General features: G+C 39.9%; 1 protein-coding gene across 3 annotated transcripts in view; it reads right to left on the minus strand.

The window, feature by feature from the left end:
• ETS1 (ETS proto-oncogene 1, transcription factor) overlaps nt 1–18,141 on the minus strand; it is a 196,788-nt gene that overhangs the window by 17,242 nt on the left and 161,405 nt on the right. For 2 of the 3 annotated variants that reach the window (XM_069080275.1, XM_069080274.1), the window contains 2 exons: nt 17,732–17,983; nt 12,076–12,336 (listed from right to left, as the gene is read on the minus strand). In XM_069080275.1, the coding sequence (XP_068936376.1) occupies nt 12,076–12,336; nt 17,732–17,983 (513 nt within the window). The remainder of the gene's footprint in view (nt 1–12,075; nt 12,337–17,731; nt 17,984–18,141) is intronic. The other variant, XM_069080276.1, reaches the window with a different exon arrangement.

Raw genomic sequence — 18,141 nt, forward strand, 5'->3', positions numbered from 1 at the left:
GGGCGAGATAGTGCAGTGAATAGAGCACTGGCCCTAGAGTCAGGAGGACCTGAGTTCAAATCCAGCTTCAGACACTTAACACTTGCTAGCAGTGTGACCTTGGACAAGTCATTTAACCCCAACTGTCCTGCCTTCCTCCCTCCAAAAAGCCAAAAAAAAAAAAAAAAAGGAAAAGAAAAGAAAAGAAAATTACCCAGGGATGGAAAAGTTAATTAGCATGTCTATGGTCAAGTAGCTAGTACGGGATAATACTTGTTTATCTATGCATTGCTCTTACCAAGCACAAAAGGATAGGTAAGTGTTTATTGAACATATTTTGTAATGGTGAAGAATTGTAAAGATTCAGTATAATGCAAAATACCTCCCTAGAACCTGCATTAGACCAAAGATGAAAACTAACAAGGCAGCCATCACTGACAGGTGAACCAAAAGCAATTTTTGTAGCCTAGTTAATACTACAAACACATTACTCCAAGAGTTAGTATAAGCCATCTTAAATTTAAAAAAAAAAAAAAAAGATCATAGATTGAGCCCTAGAAATAAAGCATTTAGACTCCATGAGACCTTACAGTCTACATTAAAGACCAAAGCAGTGTAGTGGCTAGGAAATATGTCTCAATTCTGACTCTGACATTTGATGGGCAATTTTGGACAATATGACTCAACAATCCCTCGTTTCTCCAGCCATAAAAATAAAGGCAACAACTCTGTTTCTCCTACTTTACATAAATGTATAAATTGGAGAAACCACATATAAGGAAAGAATAAAAATGCTATAAGGGATAGGAATGGAAGTAATGGATGAAAATACTACTAATGTCATTGGACCAAAAGCATCACATGAAATTGAAGAAATTTTCTTTAATTTAATTTTTGAGAGAAAATTTTGAACATTAGATAAGTAAAAGATGCAAAGGAAAAAGAAGGAAAATAAGTTTCTGGAATTTAATTTGTGGACTTTGACATGGCTATCTAGGGAAGACAGAAGGCATGAAATTGTTAGCAGTTATAAAATGTGTGGAAAAGTGTTGTAAATGAGAACACAATCACATCTACTTTTTTTTTTAGCTGGATATGCATACCTTAAATTTATTTTTTCTAAGTCTGTGAACACAAAAATAAATAGATGGAAACTGTTTTACAAGTAAAAGTGCTACAGAAAGTGTCTGGGGAGACCTTGGCCACAGAGAGGACTAGATCCTCTTTCTCCAAAAGTTGTTTGTTTCTCTTTGTGTCTGTTCCCCCAGTTATCATATATAAACCTTCCTAAACATAAATGTTCTGTAGAGAAATCTACAGTCTTCTATTAGGGAGAGAAAGCATTTGGACCTAGGTTCCAACACTCCCCTGGAAGGGAAGTTATATGGGGCTAATTATCTAAGGATAAAAGCAACACCCTTGTCCAACTCTTATCTAGATAGGGTCTGGTTGGGCTGTCCCACTTGGGACATACCTCATTATGGCTCATTTGGTGAGTTTGTAGGGCTTAACAGCAAGACAGTTACAAAATTTTAAAGTTTTGGAGAAAAGACACTTATTTTTGTCCCATCTCCGAACACCTGCACTGTCTGAATGCTCAAGTTCACGTATCTGGGGGTGGAAGAACAAAAAGTGGGGAAAGGAATGGGGGAGAGGGGGGAAGCTGTAACTCTCTTAAAGAGATAGTATATTCAAAAGCAGCTACTTCTTTGCTCCAAACCCACAAATATTCTTTTTAACCATGTCAAACCCAGCACTGACTCAATGCTTGATAGTGGAACACTGAAGCTAATGTCAGGAAGTGGGTTTCTTTATGTCTTTTCTAACCAAGGTTTTCTAGGTAACTGTTTCTTTTAAGAAGCTCTTAAAGGTAGGGTGGAGCTGGATCTGGGGTGGTGATTTTGGTAAAGACAATGTATTTTATGTTAACTACAAGGACAACTAGAAGTTATTGTCACTAGTCAGAGTTAAGGACTGAAACTAAGGTTTTGCGTTCAGAACTTTCTTTCAGTAATGACTCTTATTACCAATCTGCAAGTTAACACATTTCCCTGGGTTATAAAGCTCCCTGGAAATCTAGGCTGAGAAAACTCAAACCCTTTAGAATTTTTGCTTAGGGGAGTTAAATTCAAGGAGACAATTCTGGTACTGTGAAATCTCATTCATTCATTCAGCAAATGTTTGCTGATAAGCAAGACACTGGGCCTAGAAGTTGAGAGAAAAGTGAAATCTAGTGCTAAAGGGGAATCAGAACTCATCTAGTCCAAGCCCTCCCCCCATCTTATAAATGAAGAAACTGAGGGCTCTCTGAAGAGAACTTAAGCAATTTGACCACATTCACACAGGTAATAAGGAGCAAAGCTGAGAATGCAATGACATTAATAACGAAATAAAAGAGCATATTAGAAGCTAGATGAAAGAAAATAATGGGAGGCTCCTCCTCTGTCTCACAGCAATGTAATACAATAGGCACCATCTATCTGCAAGGAAAGAATTCATCCTTCGGAGGGTCCCCGAGAAACTTTCCAACCATTTCAGTTGCCAAAGTTTAGTGCCTCTATGGAGGTGGTTTCTGTGAGCATCATTCAACCAGACCTAGTCCCAGTCTAGTCTCAGAGTTTCAACTTTCACATTCAGTCACCTAGGACAACTTTCACTCTTAGGTCTCATGTCTAAGGCACGAATGAATCAGAAAGAAGTTTGTGTAGTCAAGAAAAATTCACCGAGTGCCTCCTCTGTGTTGAATGCTGGGCTGTATTCCTCATACCTCAGAAGAGCAGTGGGACCCACCCATGCATCCTGAGTCTCATGAGCATGACTTGTCCAGACAAAAAACTTGGGGGAAATTTTACTGATAAGGACTGACATCAATCAGCTATGGAATCACAGATGCAGCTTTTGTTAGTCTCAGTTTAAAATATTATAAACTGAAGATGAGGGGCAGGAAGGGACTTCAGAAAGCATCGAGTTCAACCATCTCATTTTATAGATGAGGAAAATGAGACCCAGAGAAGTTAAGTGATTTGACCAAGTTCACACAGGTAGTAAGTGAGAGGCAGCATTTATCGATAAACAAGGTAAAACTTCCACTTTAAATCAGGTATAGGGAAGGCTTGAAGGTTTCCCTTATTTTGACTCTAGCCTTTAAGATTCTGGACCATACCCTCCTAACTCAGAGCTAAGGGAACAGCAACTATGATGACATGTATTAAGCACTTACTGTGTGCAGAGCACTGCATCAACATTGGAAGAGGCACAAAGTTTAGATGAAAACAGTCCTTATCCTTAATGAGCATACAGGCCACCAAGAGATAAAATACCAACACAGATAACTAGAATACTCAATATTACATAATAAGAGCATTGTTACTGTTCATTCATGTCTGACTCTTCATGACCCTGTATGGGTTTCCTTGGCAAAATTACTAGAATAGTTTGCCATTTCTTCCTCCAGTAGATTAAGGAAAACAGAAGTTAAGTGACTTACTCAGGGCCACAGAGCTATTGTCTGAGGTCTTTCTTACTCCAGTCTCAGCTCTCTATCCACTAAGCTATTTAGTTGCCTCTAATAAAAGCATTTGGAGATAGGAAAATTTTAAAATGCTTTGGGATGCCTGAGAAGGAAGTGAAGGAGGCAGGGTTGGGGGGGGGGGGGGAGCAAAGGGAGGCAAGCCACAGAAAATTCATTCAAGGAAGAGGAAAATGTCAAATTGTAAAAGCAGAGAAAACCACCCAGCTCTGGCAAGCTGTTTCCCAATAGATGGCAAAGCATTTCCAGGACATTTTAATTAATTATCAGAGGTGGATGTTGTAAGGATGACCCCAGTACTGGAGATCACAGCAGAACTAAGGAGATCTGGCTCAGCGAGATCATTTCACTTCAAAGAAGAAACGACCTGGCTTTGAAGCAGAGACTGAGAAGCATGTCGGGTTGGTAGCCGACCTCTCTCAGGATAAGTTGCAGTTTCAAGTCTTATTCAAAAGGTCAAAAGACAGACTCGTGCTGTGTGAGACTGAGAGGCTCCTGGATAGAAGAGGAGAGGTGTTTGAGGGAAATCTTGCTTGAAACAAGCATGGAGGCCATACCTACAAACTGACCCCACAAATAAGCAGTCTATTCCCTGGGAGCCCTGTTTTTGCTTACCCATGCCAAAGATTTGGCAGCTACTATCTGATCAAAGGGCCCCAAAGTGCCATGACCAGAATAACGAAAGTTAACATTTATATAGCACCTACTTTGCCTTTACAGTTATTAGCTCTTTTGATCCTGGAAACCTGGGAGGTAGGAGCTATTATTATCCCCATTTAACAGAGGAGGAAACTAAGACAAATAGAGGTTAAATGACTTGCCCAGGGTGACACAGTTAGTATTTAAACTTATGTCTTCTTGATTCCAGGCCCAGCACTCTATCCTCTGCACCATCTAGCTGCCCCCCACATCACCTGCCCCAAGGCAAAAGGCATCACCCTCTGCTTCAGATAACACCTGCAAGTAAATTGCCTTCCCTAAATCATTGACAACTGCTTGGGAAAAAGAACAATCCAGCATCCCACATTTTTAAGATAAAGATAGATATGAAATGCCCTGCTACAAAAATTCCTTTATATCAAGGGAAAATGATAAAAAAAAATAAACAAACAAAAACAAAAAACCAACAAATAGCAACAAAGGCAAAAAGTTCAGAAGAAGAGGCAGTGAAGACAGGCACTGGAGGCCAAAAAAACAGGCTTCTATCTAGCTGAAGGTTACCCAAAGCTATTTTAGTCCTCTGAGGTATTTCCATGATTTCATCAATACCATAGTTTTGCTCAATTTCAACCTTTTATCCTGTGAGGGTCTTACCCAATTCCCTTTAAATCACAGTTTGAAGGAGCAGCCTGATAGATATAGAAATACACAGATATACACATGTATGCAAACATATATGTATATATATGCATATACATATACACATATAAAACATCATAGGACTTATATGTGCACAATTTCAATTTATATAATTAATATATTATTGACATATAATTATATATCATGCAATATATCATATAATGGTAAGAACCCTGGATTTGGAATCATCAGGAAAGTATTACCAATTTCCAAATGAAGTTTTACAATCTCACTTAACCACAGAAAATTAAGATGCTACCTGTGGAATTGTGGACAAATCACTCTCAGGGCCTCGTTTTCCTCCCCTGCAAAACAATGCAGTTCAACTGATCTCTAAACTCCCTAACCCTCAATCTGGGATTCTGTGGCATCTTTAGCCTATAAAATTCTGTCCAGTATAAAATATTTTATTAACACCTGATCTGGATTTTCCCAACCTACCTTCTACATGCTCCTTCAACATCACAGAAGAAAAATCCTTGCTTCCTAAGTCTTACATAATACAAGCCTCCTCTTCTCATTTCAATCCAAATAATCCTGGAGTGATGTTTGAGAGATACTCTTTACTGAATTCTTCATGGCTACTCAGGAAAGACTGGTGTTTATCAATTAGCAAGCTGAGTGACCGTAGACACATTATTTAACCTCTCAGGGTCTAAATTTTCTCATCCATAAAATAATTAGATTCTTTCTAAAGTCTCTGCCAGTTCTAACATTTCATGATTTGACATCTCAGGCTATAGACCTTCTCAGCACTCTTCCCTAATTTGCTCTTTTAAATTATTCCAGATCCATTGTCCTAAGTCAAAAGATTCTAAGCTGAAATATAGAAATGTCATGTCCAAGAGATCATCACTAAAGTCCTAATTAATCTTCAACTATTAATAGACACCTTAGCTACAAGTTCTATCATTCAATTTGAATCATAATGATTGCTTTTAAATCAACAACAATAATTTCTTGAGAAAGGAGCACAGTTTTTCCAAAACCCCATTGTAAACACACTGGTTTCATCTTATTCCTATTCCCTTTTCCTGACCACTAGACTAAGATTCATTCCAAGTCTTCTCATTATAGTATTTGTCAACTTTTTCCAAGTTTCTGGGCTTTAGGAAGAATACTTTGGCAATTGAGTGGAGAATGGACTAGAGGAGAAACTTATGGCAGACAGTCCTAGCAGCAGGTGCGAGCTGGTGTGAGGTGCTGATGAGAGCCTGGGTGTGAGATGATGAGGGTCTGCACAATGGTGATTCCAATGTTAGAGGAGAGAAGGGGGCATAAGAGGTTTAATGAAGGTAAAATAGATATGCCTTGGCAACAGATTTAATATGGGAGAGAGGAGAAAGAGTGCAGGGTCAAACAAAACACCTGGGTCAAGAGCATGGGTGACTGGGAGGATGGTGATATCCTCAACAGTAACAGGAAGATGGAGTATATAGCCAGTAAAGGGGTGGTGCTCTGGAAAACAACTAAGGGACCAAGGGATTGGAGGGACCAATGAGGATGATAAACTCTGAGTCCAAGAGAATGAAGAAAAAACATGCCATGCCTCTTGGAAGATGATGAATTAGAACTGCAGAGAAAGACACATTTTTGGTCATGGTCAATGTAGGCATTTGTTTTGCTAGACAATGTAGCTATGTATTTGTTTATTTATGTTTTCAATTTGCTCAACTGGGGTGGGGGATGGCCGGAGAAGGGTAGTTTTTTTTTTTCAACTTGTTGCTTGAAAAATAAATAAAAAGTTATTTAAAAAAAGATAAATGGCATAGAAGTTTCCTAATCATTTTGTCTTATTTGGGAAGCAAGGAGAATACCCAGATTCCAAGTATTCTTCTGATTGCTTAATATGGAGGTGGCAGGGGGAAGAAAGGAAGGTTTTTCATTTTGGTGAAAAATTCAGAGTTCAGTATTCAGGAGCTGTCCTATCTGCTGTGTTCTATCCTAGATAAGCCATTGTTTCAGTCTCAGTTTCACCATCTACAGAGTGGGAGGAAATATGTTGTTTGGTAATATGCTGAAGGTAATCTAAGTTTGCCAGGATCAAAGTTGTCAGAATATCCCATGGTTGAGGGTCCCAAAGACATTTCCCTGATGCCTAAACAACATACAGAAAATATTGCCCCAGGCACCTCCAATTTGTGATCTTGACTTACTCATGACGCATTTGAACACAAGAAAAAATGGAGCTCTCTGATGCTATCAGCCTGATAACCGTAAGCAGTTCACAGTAAGGTAAGAAGGTACATTTTGGCGGAAGCCAGCATTGCATTTGATGTATTCTTAACTCTGCTAACAGGCAGCGTTTCAAGCCATGTTATCTGTTCCCACATCTTGACCTAATTTAACAAGTTGCCATGGGAGCCCAGAAAAGGTTGATGCAATTTTTCTTATCTATGGAGGAAGAATGTAACTGTGCAAGAGAACACAAAAATTCAGTTTCTAACTGATTTTTACTTACAGTGAAACAACTAAGACACCAAATGAAGGAACAGAAAGTGCTTCCCTTCCCCCCTCTCCTGCTACACACACACACACACACACACACACACACACACACACACACACACACCTTGAGCCTGAGGAATCTGAGCATATGTGGGTGGGGCAAAATGGCACCAGAAAGGGATATGTGAAGTCTAGAGGCAGGGGCTACAATACAAAGCAGAAATTCATCCAGAGGCATTCCACCAAGGATGCCTTCACTACCTGTTCCTGGGGAGGGAAAGAGGGGGCTGCCCCTAGAAAATGGAAATTCTGTGTTATAAATGGGGAATGTACCACCATAGAGGTAGCTAAGTGGCATTATGAATAGAGTACAGAACCTAGAATCAGAATATTCATCTTCATGAGTTCAAATTTAGCGTCACACACTTCCTAGCTGTGTGACCCTGGGAAAGACACTTAATACTGTTTGCCTCAGTTTCCTCTTCTGTAAAATGAGCTGGAGAAGGAAATGGCAAACCACTCCAGTATCTGTGCCAAGAAAATCCCAAATGGGGTCGTGAAGAATCAGACATGATTGAAAGGAACAACATCGGAGCCATAAGAGGGTTAGAGTAAGGAAAAAAAAAGCAGCATGGGGAAAGTTATTAGGAGTCACAGAGCTGTACGACAAGCTCCAGAATCACTAAAAGGCAAGTTGAAGACTAAAACATGGGCCACAGCATTAAGCAATCTCATAATATTTTAAGTTTACATTAAAACCCAAGAGACCTCCCGTGAGCAAGATAAGAAGGTTCCTCCTTCCCCTTCACAGAAATGAAAAGGAGGTATCAAGACAGAAACAGATTTTTCTCAAGGTCACACAATGTGCTAATGACAGACAAGAGGATCTCAAAGTCTTCTGTTTTCTGGGCTGTTGCCCTCACCATCATATCATATCCCTACAGAGCTGTCATTTAGAAAATGATGAGCAGAACTCTTTCCCATCAGCCCAAGCTCTCACCCGATATTCTTGGGATCATGGGATCATAGATCAAAGGCTAGAAGGGGTCTGAGAGGACACAGAGTCTTATCTCCTTCATTCTGTAGATGAGGAAACTGAGACCCAGAGAGGTTATGATTGCCCAAGGTCACATAGCTGGTACCTGCCTTATGGAGGGTTCATTGTTCTCAAAGAAGAAATAATTTCTTTATAATTTAGAATTATCATTTAAAGTGTGATTGTGGTTCCTAGAGATGTTTTACTTAATTGACTATGTTGTATGTCCAAGGATGCTTCCAAGAACTTTCCTTTTTTTCCCTCTCTAACTGCTGAATGTCTTCTGCCTATATACTCCCCTCTGTAAACAAAATAATTAACAAGGAATATGGGGAAAGTCTTAAGGAAGTGCTCATACCTCCAGAACATTATTTGTATTTGTGCTAAGCAGGTTTTGATTTTGCCATTCAGGCTCAGAGGTCTGATTGCCAGAGAAGCCAATGTTCATTACTTTCAAAGGGCACTTTGAATTAAGCATCCTTTCTGATGGCTCATTTCCTTGTCCCTGCCTGAACTCGAATTTCACATTCATTTTTTTAGTTGTATCCTCAGTCCCTGAGGCTTCATCTCCATCCTCTCTTCCTACCAAAGTTAGGTAGCTCTGGTAAAGATCACTCAGGTCTCAGTAAATTATTGTTAATGGTGCTGTAGTAATACTCCTGAAAGCTTCCATAAACCACCCTGGGGAACTGAGAGGGTACAAGTCATCTCTCTGCACTCTGCCTGTAGGTCTCAATGCATTTCCCATTCAGAAAACCCAATAACAAACATGCTTCATGAAATCCCAAGAGTTCCTGTTTCAGCTTGGAATGAGGATATAGCCACTTCTCCATGTTTGCCACTGAAGTTATCCATTTCTACCAGAATCCCACCCCAGAGGGCTGACCACAAACCTCTGCTACTGACTGGTAAAGAATTGGCCAGAATAGGGTTTCCCTGACCCTCTCTCCAACACTTCAGCTGTGAGGAAACTCCAAAGGGAACAACCTAGATTCATTTAAGCTTTTCCTCTGAGTGCCTCTCATGCCCTGGAGCTAGAAATACAGTTTTATACCATCACAAAACCTTCAACAGTTTTCACAGCCAGCTGTGTTCTTAGTAACACTTCGATACTGCTCGCCCATCAGAGGTCACAAGCAAGAAGACAGAACACAGAAGGAGAGAGGCAGGGGCTTCACCTGTAAAGTAGAGTAGGCCTAAATGACCTGTAACATTCCTTCTGGCTCCAAAGGTCTAGGATTCCAGTAGTGAGATCACACTGACATTTTTTAAGGTCATGCTCTATGATTTTTATTTCACCAGTGGTTAGTTAGTTGCCAGGGTTGGGGAAGGGTTATATTTCAAGTTCAACAACAGAGCCAAGAATCTGGTACTGGAAGTGAGAGTGTGAAAGAGGGGCGAGGTCTTTCCAGCCACCCCAATAGCAGAAGCAGGCCCTGCCATTTTAGCATGGCCCTGAGACCTTGTCAGACTCCTAAGACCAATACGACTGATGGTTCTCCCCGTCTTTCCTTCCCCCTTCCTAATAAGGCAGCCCCTCCCCTTACTTTCAGTGCCTTGTTCTTGTAACATCTGGAAGGCATTCCTAATAGTCAGCTAACACTCTGTACCACGGGTGTGGCTCACCCCCAGCTTCCCTCATTCCAGGTGGCTTTAATTTAAAAAATGGAGACCCCATTTTTATTTAGATTTTAACTCAACTGGCTAAAAAAACCCCACAAAACATTTATTGAGCACCTCCTGTATTCATTAGGCAGAGGAAAAGAGAGGTAAGAGGTTTTTAAAATAAGGAAATTGTGGTAGGTGAACTTTTAAGTCACAATGTCATTTTTAAGGTCATAAAATATGCCCTCCTTCACTGAACCAGGGAGAATGAAACATAAATAGGAAGCCTTCCCTTGAAGGTCAATTGAGAAGTCACTTCTATAAGCTAGTTAGTTCCTTCATCTCCCCTTAGACCCTGATAAAGACAGCCCTGGACCTTGATCCCATGAGCCTTGGGAATAACAATGCTTCAGGTTTGGTGCTTTCAGACATCATTCTGGACGTCAATCCCTGTGAAGATACATCCTGGCAACTGCTCCTGAAGAAGACCCAGGAAGGAGAGTTCTTGCCCACCAAAGTCTTTGGTACTGCCAAATGGTTCAACACCAAGAAACTGATTTGATTTTCATCAGTGGAAAATGACACGAAAAGGCATTGACATCTGCTTTGCCACTGCACCCTCAGGATCATGATAACTTTCAATTTGACTCACCGCTAAAACCTTCCATGTCTTGTCTCCCTCCATCATCATTAAAATGGGAACTCCTTGAGAGAAGAGGCTGTCTTACTTTCCTATTTGCATCATGCTCTGCATGCAATAAGCTCTTATCAAATGCTTTATCCCTCCCTTCACTCAATCATTAAAGTTCGACAAACACAAGACATTTGTCAACACTTCTATGTCAAGGTTCAGTATGATGACTTGCCCAAGGTCACAGAGCTAATAAATGTCAGGACAGGGGTCCCATTTTCTAGCTCCAAGACCAGGGCTCTTTCTGCTACAGGAGGCAAATGTTTCTGCATTCAATCTGTATCCCTTACTGTTTCCAGTCCAGTGGATTACTAACCCACATAAATAATCACTACTTATCAATCTGTTAGGTCTAGAGTAAAAAAAAAATATATGAGTTAGGTTTTATTTAGAGCTTAAATTTATTCAAATTTTAAATTTCTAATTAAAATTTAATTAAATAAATTAAATTTAATATTTTAAATTTTTAGTTAAAGTTCATAATGATTTTACTTTCAGAAGATATTAAAATCTTCAAGAAAGTATCCAATTATTAAAACCTTAGTGTTCTATGGATCATATTAAGCTGTATATTTCATATGCTTCAAGGCAGAGAAGCTTCCAAACTGCAAGCCATTTAGACAATGCCTTTTTAAAGTTTTGTTTCTGGCCTCTGAACCAGAGCCCACAACCCATATTGTAGCTTTCTCCTGTTTTGAGCACATTATTACCTGTGTGTTATTGGGTAAATCCCTTAACCTCTGTGGGTTTCAATCTTTTCAACAATAAAAATAAGGTTAGATTAGATTATCTCAAGGTCCTTTTAAGCTCTCTATCTATGATCCTATGAGTATTGCACTTCATTACATGTTCATAGTAATGTAGTGAACACTCTTAAGTTGGAGGTTAAATTAAAAAATAAAAACAAGCCACGTGACTGAAATAATCCATTGTATCCTCCTTGACAAATCAAGGCAAAAGTTCGTGTTTCCTATAGATTCACCAAAAGCTGAGAGATGAAGCCCAGCTTTGGAAAGATCACTCAACGAATAGTGGCCTACAGTCAAGAGTATTCAGCAGGCATCTGAGAAGGTAAATTGCTGCTATCACCAGATAGTGCTGACTTTGGTGGAGAGCCTCCTAGGCTCTGCTGTTCCCTTTACTACTGAAACAGAAGAGAACCAAAAGTACAAATATATCTCACATACTACTGTGAGATGACATCTGGAACAATCTGCTTCTTTTCACTTCCTACGGCAGCTACTATGACCATGACGCTCAACAGAGATCTAAAGTATTGATGACTCCTCTAACAGAGAATAGGACCAAACAAAGAAGAAGCTTAACATCTACTCAGACTCCCCCGCTGCCAAAACCCTCCACTCATCAGCCCCATACCAGGAGTCATATAACCACTTGCCCCTTGAGTGGTTGGTAAGGGACTCCTACCTGTGTAGCCTGCCAGAGCAGCTGCAGGAATGACGGGCTTATCCTTGTTGAGCTCAGCACGATCACGCACATAGTCCTTGAAGGTGCCCTTGGGCTTGTGGTTGGGCAGGGCAGCAGGATAGTCCTCTGAATCGAAGCTGTCATAGGAGGGGACACGCTGGAGGCTGTTGAAGGATGATTGACTGCTCCAGGACTGGGTGAGGCGGTCACAGCTGTCATAACTCTCTATGCTCTCAAAGGAGTCCTGGCCTCCAAGTTTACCTAGAGGTAGGGAAGGAGGGAAAATGGGGATAGGGAGGGAGGGGTCAGGAAAAGACAATGGTGAAAACCCTCTTATCCTTCAAAAGGGTATTGCTCAGAGCTGCAAGGAGGCCAGTGGTTAAATGAAGCTCCATTGGGGCTACTGGCCACACTCAGGAGTAAGTCAGTTGTTCTGGGCTGAATAGAAGGAGTCCTTATAGCTGTACAATCCATTCTACAGCTCAGTTGTACAGCTCTTGGGACACATTCAGAGCTCTGTGATCTGCCAGCCTCCTGTACAAGGACCTCAGATTCAGAGATATAAACACTAAGCAATTTCCCTCTCTTGAAACTCCTACTGTGGGGATTTCCATGTAGCACTTTTGACCTATAGACCAAATGTGGAAATTATGGCAGATTCCTATTCCAAGTCAAAACAGCATAAATGCTTCAAAAAGAAGATGGCATAACCTGGCAAAATCCTTGAGCCTTTAAAAAAATATCCATCACATTGTAAGTACATTGGCCTTCCTTGACCTTGGTTCTAAAATGCTATTTGGCAACAACATTTTATAATTATATCTTAGTGAGATACATGTATAGACCTACGTCTCCAACAGGCAAGTAAGGCTGTGGGATCCTTTGTCCAGAAGGACACCACCATTACCCCACCCCACCACCTGTCTGCATTCCATACCCTCTCCAGGTATAACATGGATGTTTTACTTGAGAGTGTACCTCTTAAAAAGAAAAAAAAAACTAAATATCTGATTTAAATAGTTTATGTCCATTGCAATTTCAGAAATCTCTTCTTCTGTGAGTTGCTTAATACATTCTTCACTGACCACAAGATCATGCAAGTTCATTAATTTCCCAAACCAGGTTAAAAACAGCTGCTGGGATTGCACAACAGCTCTTGGAGAAATTTCCATTGGCAAAACTGTCCAAAACCCAAACACTGGCACCAAATTTCAAGAGAAAGAGGTTGCATGGAAGAGATGAGGAGCTTATCAGAATGCCTGTCATAGTCTACTTTAAATATATATAATTATTTAGTAATAAATTAATATTTTAAATAAATTATTTACATAAATCAATTTAATTATATGCTAAATATGTATTAGAATGTGTGTACACATATATATGTATGTATATGTGTATATACATATATATATGTCAATATGTGACACTAAGAAAGGAAATAAGATCGGCTTGATCCAGCATATCAGGAAGCAGAAGGGTGGCAGTGACTGTGAAATACATATGCTATCAACTCTCAATTAGTCATCTATGGATCATTCACACTAAGTTTTTAGTATCTCACCCCTGTAACCCATAAGCTTTTGGGCCAACTCCCCTTTCATCACTTAGGGAATCTGAGCTAACACCTAAACCAAATAGGGCTAATACAAGGTATCCTACTGCACTCCTCATACAAATTCAACAAATACACACAACAATATATGTATGCATACATAAATATATGCATGTGTGTATTTATAAATATGTATTTACATATACGCAAGGCCACAAGTGTGTGCATATCTGCATATACATATATACACAATACATATGTATATATGCATATATAAAGCACCTGCTGATGGCAAAGCACTGTGCTAGATGCTGGGGATAAAAAGGAAAAAAAAATGAAATGATGCCTGCTCTCAAGAAACTTCTAATCTATAAGGTGGAATTGTGATAAGCCTAATTTAGATCAACATAATGCCAGGCAAGGAATAAGTGGAGGGAAGAAGAGGTCAGACAAAAGCTCTAGGAAAAATCAATATGAGAGAGAGTCCTAACAAATGTGAGAGGGAATGGTTGGAAAAGCACAAAGGAAGGTTTCATGGAAGAGTCAGAGCCAGAGCTGAGGAAAATGAGACTCTGGAGAAGTGGGAATGTATTCCAGGTACAGTGGGCTATCTGTACAAATGTACAGAGGCTGGGAAGGAAAGTTCACGAAATAGCAAGTTAATCCCATTTAGCTAAAACAAAGGGGAGCAGTAGGAGATATGGCTGGAATGGTAAATTGGAGACTGCTTGTGGGAGGTTTTAAAAGCTAGATTTAGGCATTTGTATTTTATGCTACAGGCATTAGAAAGTCACTGAAGGTTTCTGACTGACATGGTTAAAAGAAAATTACTTTGACAGCTGGGTGAAGGATGATCAGTTAGAGAAGGTGAAAGTTAGTGTCAAATAAACCCATTAGGAGGCCATTATAATAGTCCAGGTAAGATGTGACGAAGGCCTAAGTTACAACGGTGGCCACAGAGAAGGAGAGAACTGGGTGGACACAAGGGAATTATGGAGTTAGAATGAAGAGAGCTTAACAACTGACTGGATCCTAGGGAGGGCTAAGATAGAAGGAAAAATTCTCCATCTTCCCCCCCAAACTCTGCCCTACCTCCAGTCCCACCACCAAAAATAGAAAATATATTCTGATATCAAATAAGTGATTTGAAGAATTACTCACTGTGTTATCAGAACCACTGATTCCCTCCATTAGAATGGATAATTTTGAGTTGACTACATTTATGCTTCAATTCCCTCAACTCCCTAGTGATCCAAAAGAGGATAAATTCCAATGAATTAAACTGAAAGGACTTAGTGGAAAGGTTTGACAATTCAACCATGGGATTACTGGTTCTATCCATTGGTTTACTGTTAAAGTTATAAACTCTCAACCGGCATTTAAAATGTATTGGATTTTCCCATTCAGAAATTCGCATTTAGCAACATAATCCATGACCCCAGATGCCAGACCCAGTCTTGGGTACTAAAAGTGAATAGGAACCTTTGTGGTATGAATAACTCATTAGAGAGCTGTTTATATCATGGGACCTGTTAAATTTAAGGGTCATTTATTTCTTTTTCTTTCTATGCAATCATGCCAACAGAAGAAAGGAACCCAAAATCTGCTGTAGCTTCAGATAGTAGGCAAAAAAAAAAATCAGTTCATTTCTATTCTCAAGAACAGCACAACCAGACCATCACATTTTAGACATGGAGATCCTTCAGTTCTTATTTTGGAAAGACGCACTGTGTTCCTGAGGAACATGAAAATTGAGTTGACCCAGGCGAGGTAAGAACTGGTGATTCCAACAAAGCTTGTGTAAGGCAGAACAATAAACCACCCCCTTGGTGCTTACTGTGCTTACTTAATTTTTAACCACAGTCAAATGCAGGTGGAGAGAGCAGTGGTTTACAGTAGTAACCTGTTTATATATTCAACTCTATTCACAATCCTGGAGCTGGAAACCTTTAGTTCCTATCACTTTCTTCCATAGTGAGCTAGAACCATCTATATTAGACAGTCAACTATGTTACTATGTTTATTCAAAAGAGAGGATTGACATTCCCAGAGAACTAGAGTTCAATGTTTCTGGGAAACTCCCCACCAAAATCTTTCACTAAGACCATCATGAAATGCCTCAGAATAAGACAGCCACAAACCAAAATCAAAGTGGTCTAAAGGAGCAAATGGGAAGGCTCTCATGCAACTGTCTCAACAGACTAAGAAGAGGATTCATCTTTATAAAATTTCATTTTTGGAGGCCAAGATTAATAATTTCTGAACCAATGGAGGTCTGTTTGGTTTGAAGCCTCACTAACAACAAAATAATAGCCCTATAACAACACTGACCTCCCTGTGAGGTTTCTGTGGCCTACACCTTCCAAGACTGAATCAAAGGGTAAGAAGCATGTCATTTTTTTCTGTGTAAGAATTTTTTCTTTTTCAGCCTCCCCCTTGCCCCTCTGCTTAGAAAGACAGATAGCTAGGAAAGAAGGAAGGAAGGAAGGAAGGAAGGAAGGAAGGAAGGAAGGAAGAAAAAGTTGAGATAATCATGGAAAGGGTAGAGATACATGAAAGGGGTTATGTATTTAAAGACAGAGGCAATTTTAGAACCCTCTGAATGGATCAGCCCAGCTTTACAATACATCTGAGACTCAAACTCTAACCTCTTCCACATTTGCCTAGTTTGTGAACAGAAACCTCCACAAGAAAGTCTTTCTAAGGTTATGACCTGCTGAAAGACATATACACATACATGTGTATAGGTAAATGTATGTGTACATTTATTTATATTGACATAAAAATCCAAAAATAAGATGCCAGAAGGGGAAGATAAAGCTAGTCCCATACACTCCCCTTCTGCTTAAAACATAAACAACTTAAGTATTCTCTGAAGCTATGGGAGAGAAGGTGGATGACTAGTTCTGGTTCTAAAAGAGGCTTTTCCCTCACTTTTTAACAAGATACTTGTGAGGCCTCTCAAGGGGAAGGGTGAGCCAGGATCCTTAATAAAGACATTATTGTGGTCAATCCATGAAGTCCATTGAGAAGTCTTTTGACTAGAATTTGGAAGAAGATGATATTTGGCATTTTACTCCTAAGTCCTTCCCTGAAATTCTTGAGGAAAGGTTCTCCTACCCTCACTATAATGCAAGTTGCCCCCCCCCAACACTGATTCACACCTTATTAACTCATTTGAAAAGCTTCCTGTCTTCCTCCTTCCAATCCAATTTGTTTTGCCTCAATAATCAAATCCTCTTTTAGACCCCTAATGGATTACACTTTGCTCAAATTAAAACCATCTGATCACTTTGCCTAATATCATTTATTTTTTTTCCTCTGTGTGTTTTTCTGTATCCTGACTTTTAGGGTTGGGGGGAGGGAGTGATTTACTTTAGTTTATGTTTATTTGTTCTCTCTAAGTTAGCCAGCCCTGGTTTTAAAGCAATTCTATTTTCTCAGTGCATTATTTTATCACAGGCATGTCTACAAGAGTCAGGCCTCTTGGAATCCTCCTACTGCTCGTTTCACTGGTTTTCCAGCTGAAAGTGTGCTCTGACAGTTTGGGTTACTCTAAATCTTTTGGCTCCAAACAGAACCCAAACTAATTGTCCTGAGAGTGTCCTAACAAAGGAGTGACAATTTCACGATGGACAACAGAAATCCCCACAGTCAGGTTACAACAAAGCTGCAACTTGATCCAATGACATTCTGGAAGCAAAAGTGAAAAATACATGCTGAAGCTGTGATGTTTTGCTCAGATGGACTAATTTAGTTGGATCCGCATCTACTCAGAGCAAATTCCACCTTGAGAACAGACAAATCCAAACACTACAACAATCAGCTCCAATTTTTACTCACTTATTCACCCTCCAGAATAAGAAAATCAGCTTAAGTGATTTCAACCCCAATGAGGAACACTGAGATTTGTTATTAATGATAATAATAAGGCTGGAAATTCCAGCATGGAAAATTTTTAACACCTTTTTATTCAGGGCATGAAAAACTGAATCTGAGGGTCCCCATAATACCGACAAAAAGAAAAAGGAAAGAATTTGGGCAAGGGACAGAAAACAGACATTACTGAGAACAGGAGAGGATCTAGAGAGAAGGTCTTACCACGACTGGTCCTCCCCATACACATGTTGTCTGGGGTTACAACTTCTTGTTTGATTGTAAAATAGTCAGTAGACAAGGTGTCTGCCTGGAGAGGGTCCCTGCTAAGGATGACTGAGGAGTAGTCATTCTCATATTTGAGGGAGAGGAGCTCCTCAGAGCTGATGGGGTGCAGTGTCTGATAGGACTCAGTGATGAAGCTGGGCTCTGAGAACTCTGATGGAGGAACACACTGAGCATGCTCAATACCATAACCTGCAGGAACAAAAGTTGGACAGAAAAATGTTAAAATTAGAATGACTGGATAGTTGTACTTAGAGCAAGCAAATCTCTGCTCCACCTCAACTGCTAGTACCTTCCCCTGTAAGGCCACTTTCCATCTGCTCTCTCTCTCTCTCTCTCTCTCTCTCTCT

Source organism: Petaurus breviceps, unplaced genomic scaffold (assembly GCF_028583685.1).
Source record: "Petaurus breviceps papuanus isolate PSGF00001 unplaced genomic scaffold, PetGlider_PUasm1.0 91133, whole genome shotgun sequence".
Lineage (NCBI taxonomy): Eukaryota > Metazoa > Chordata > Mammalia > Diprotodontia > Petauridae > Petaurus > Petaurus breviceps.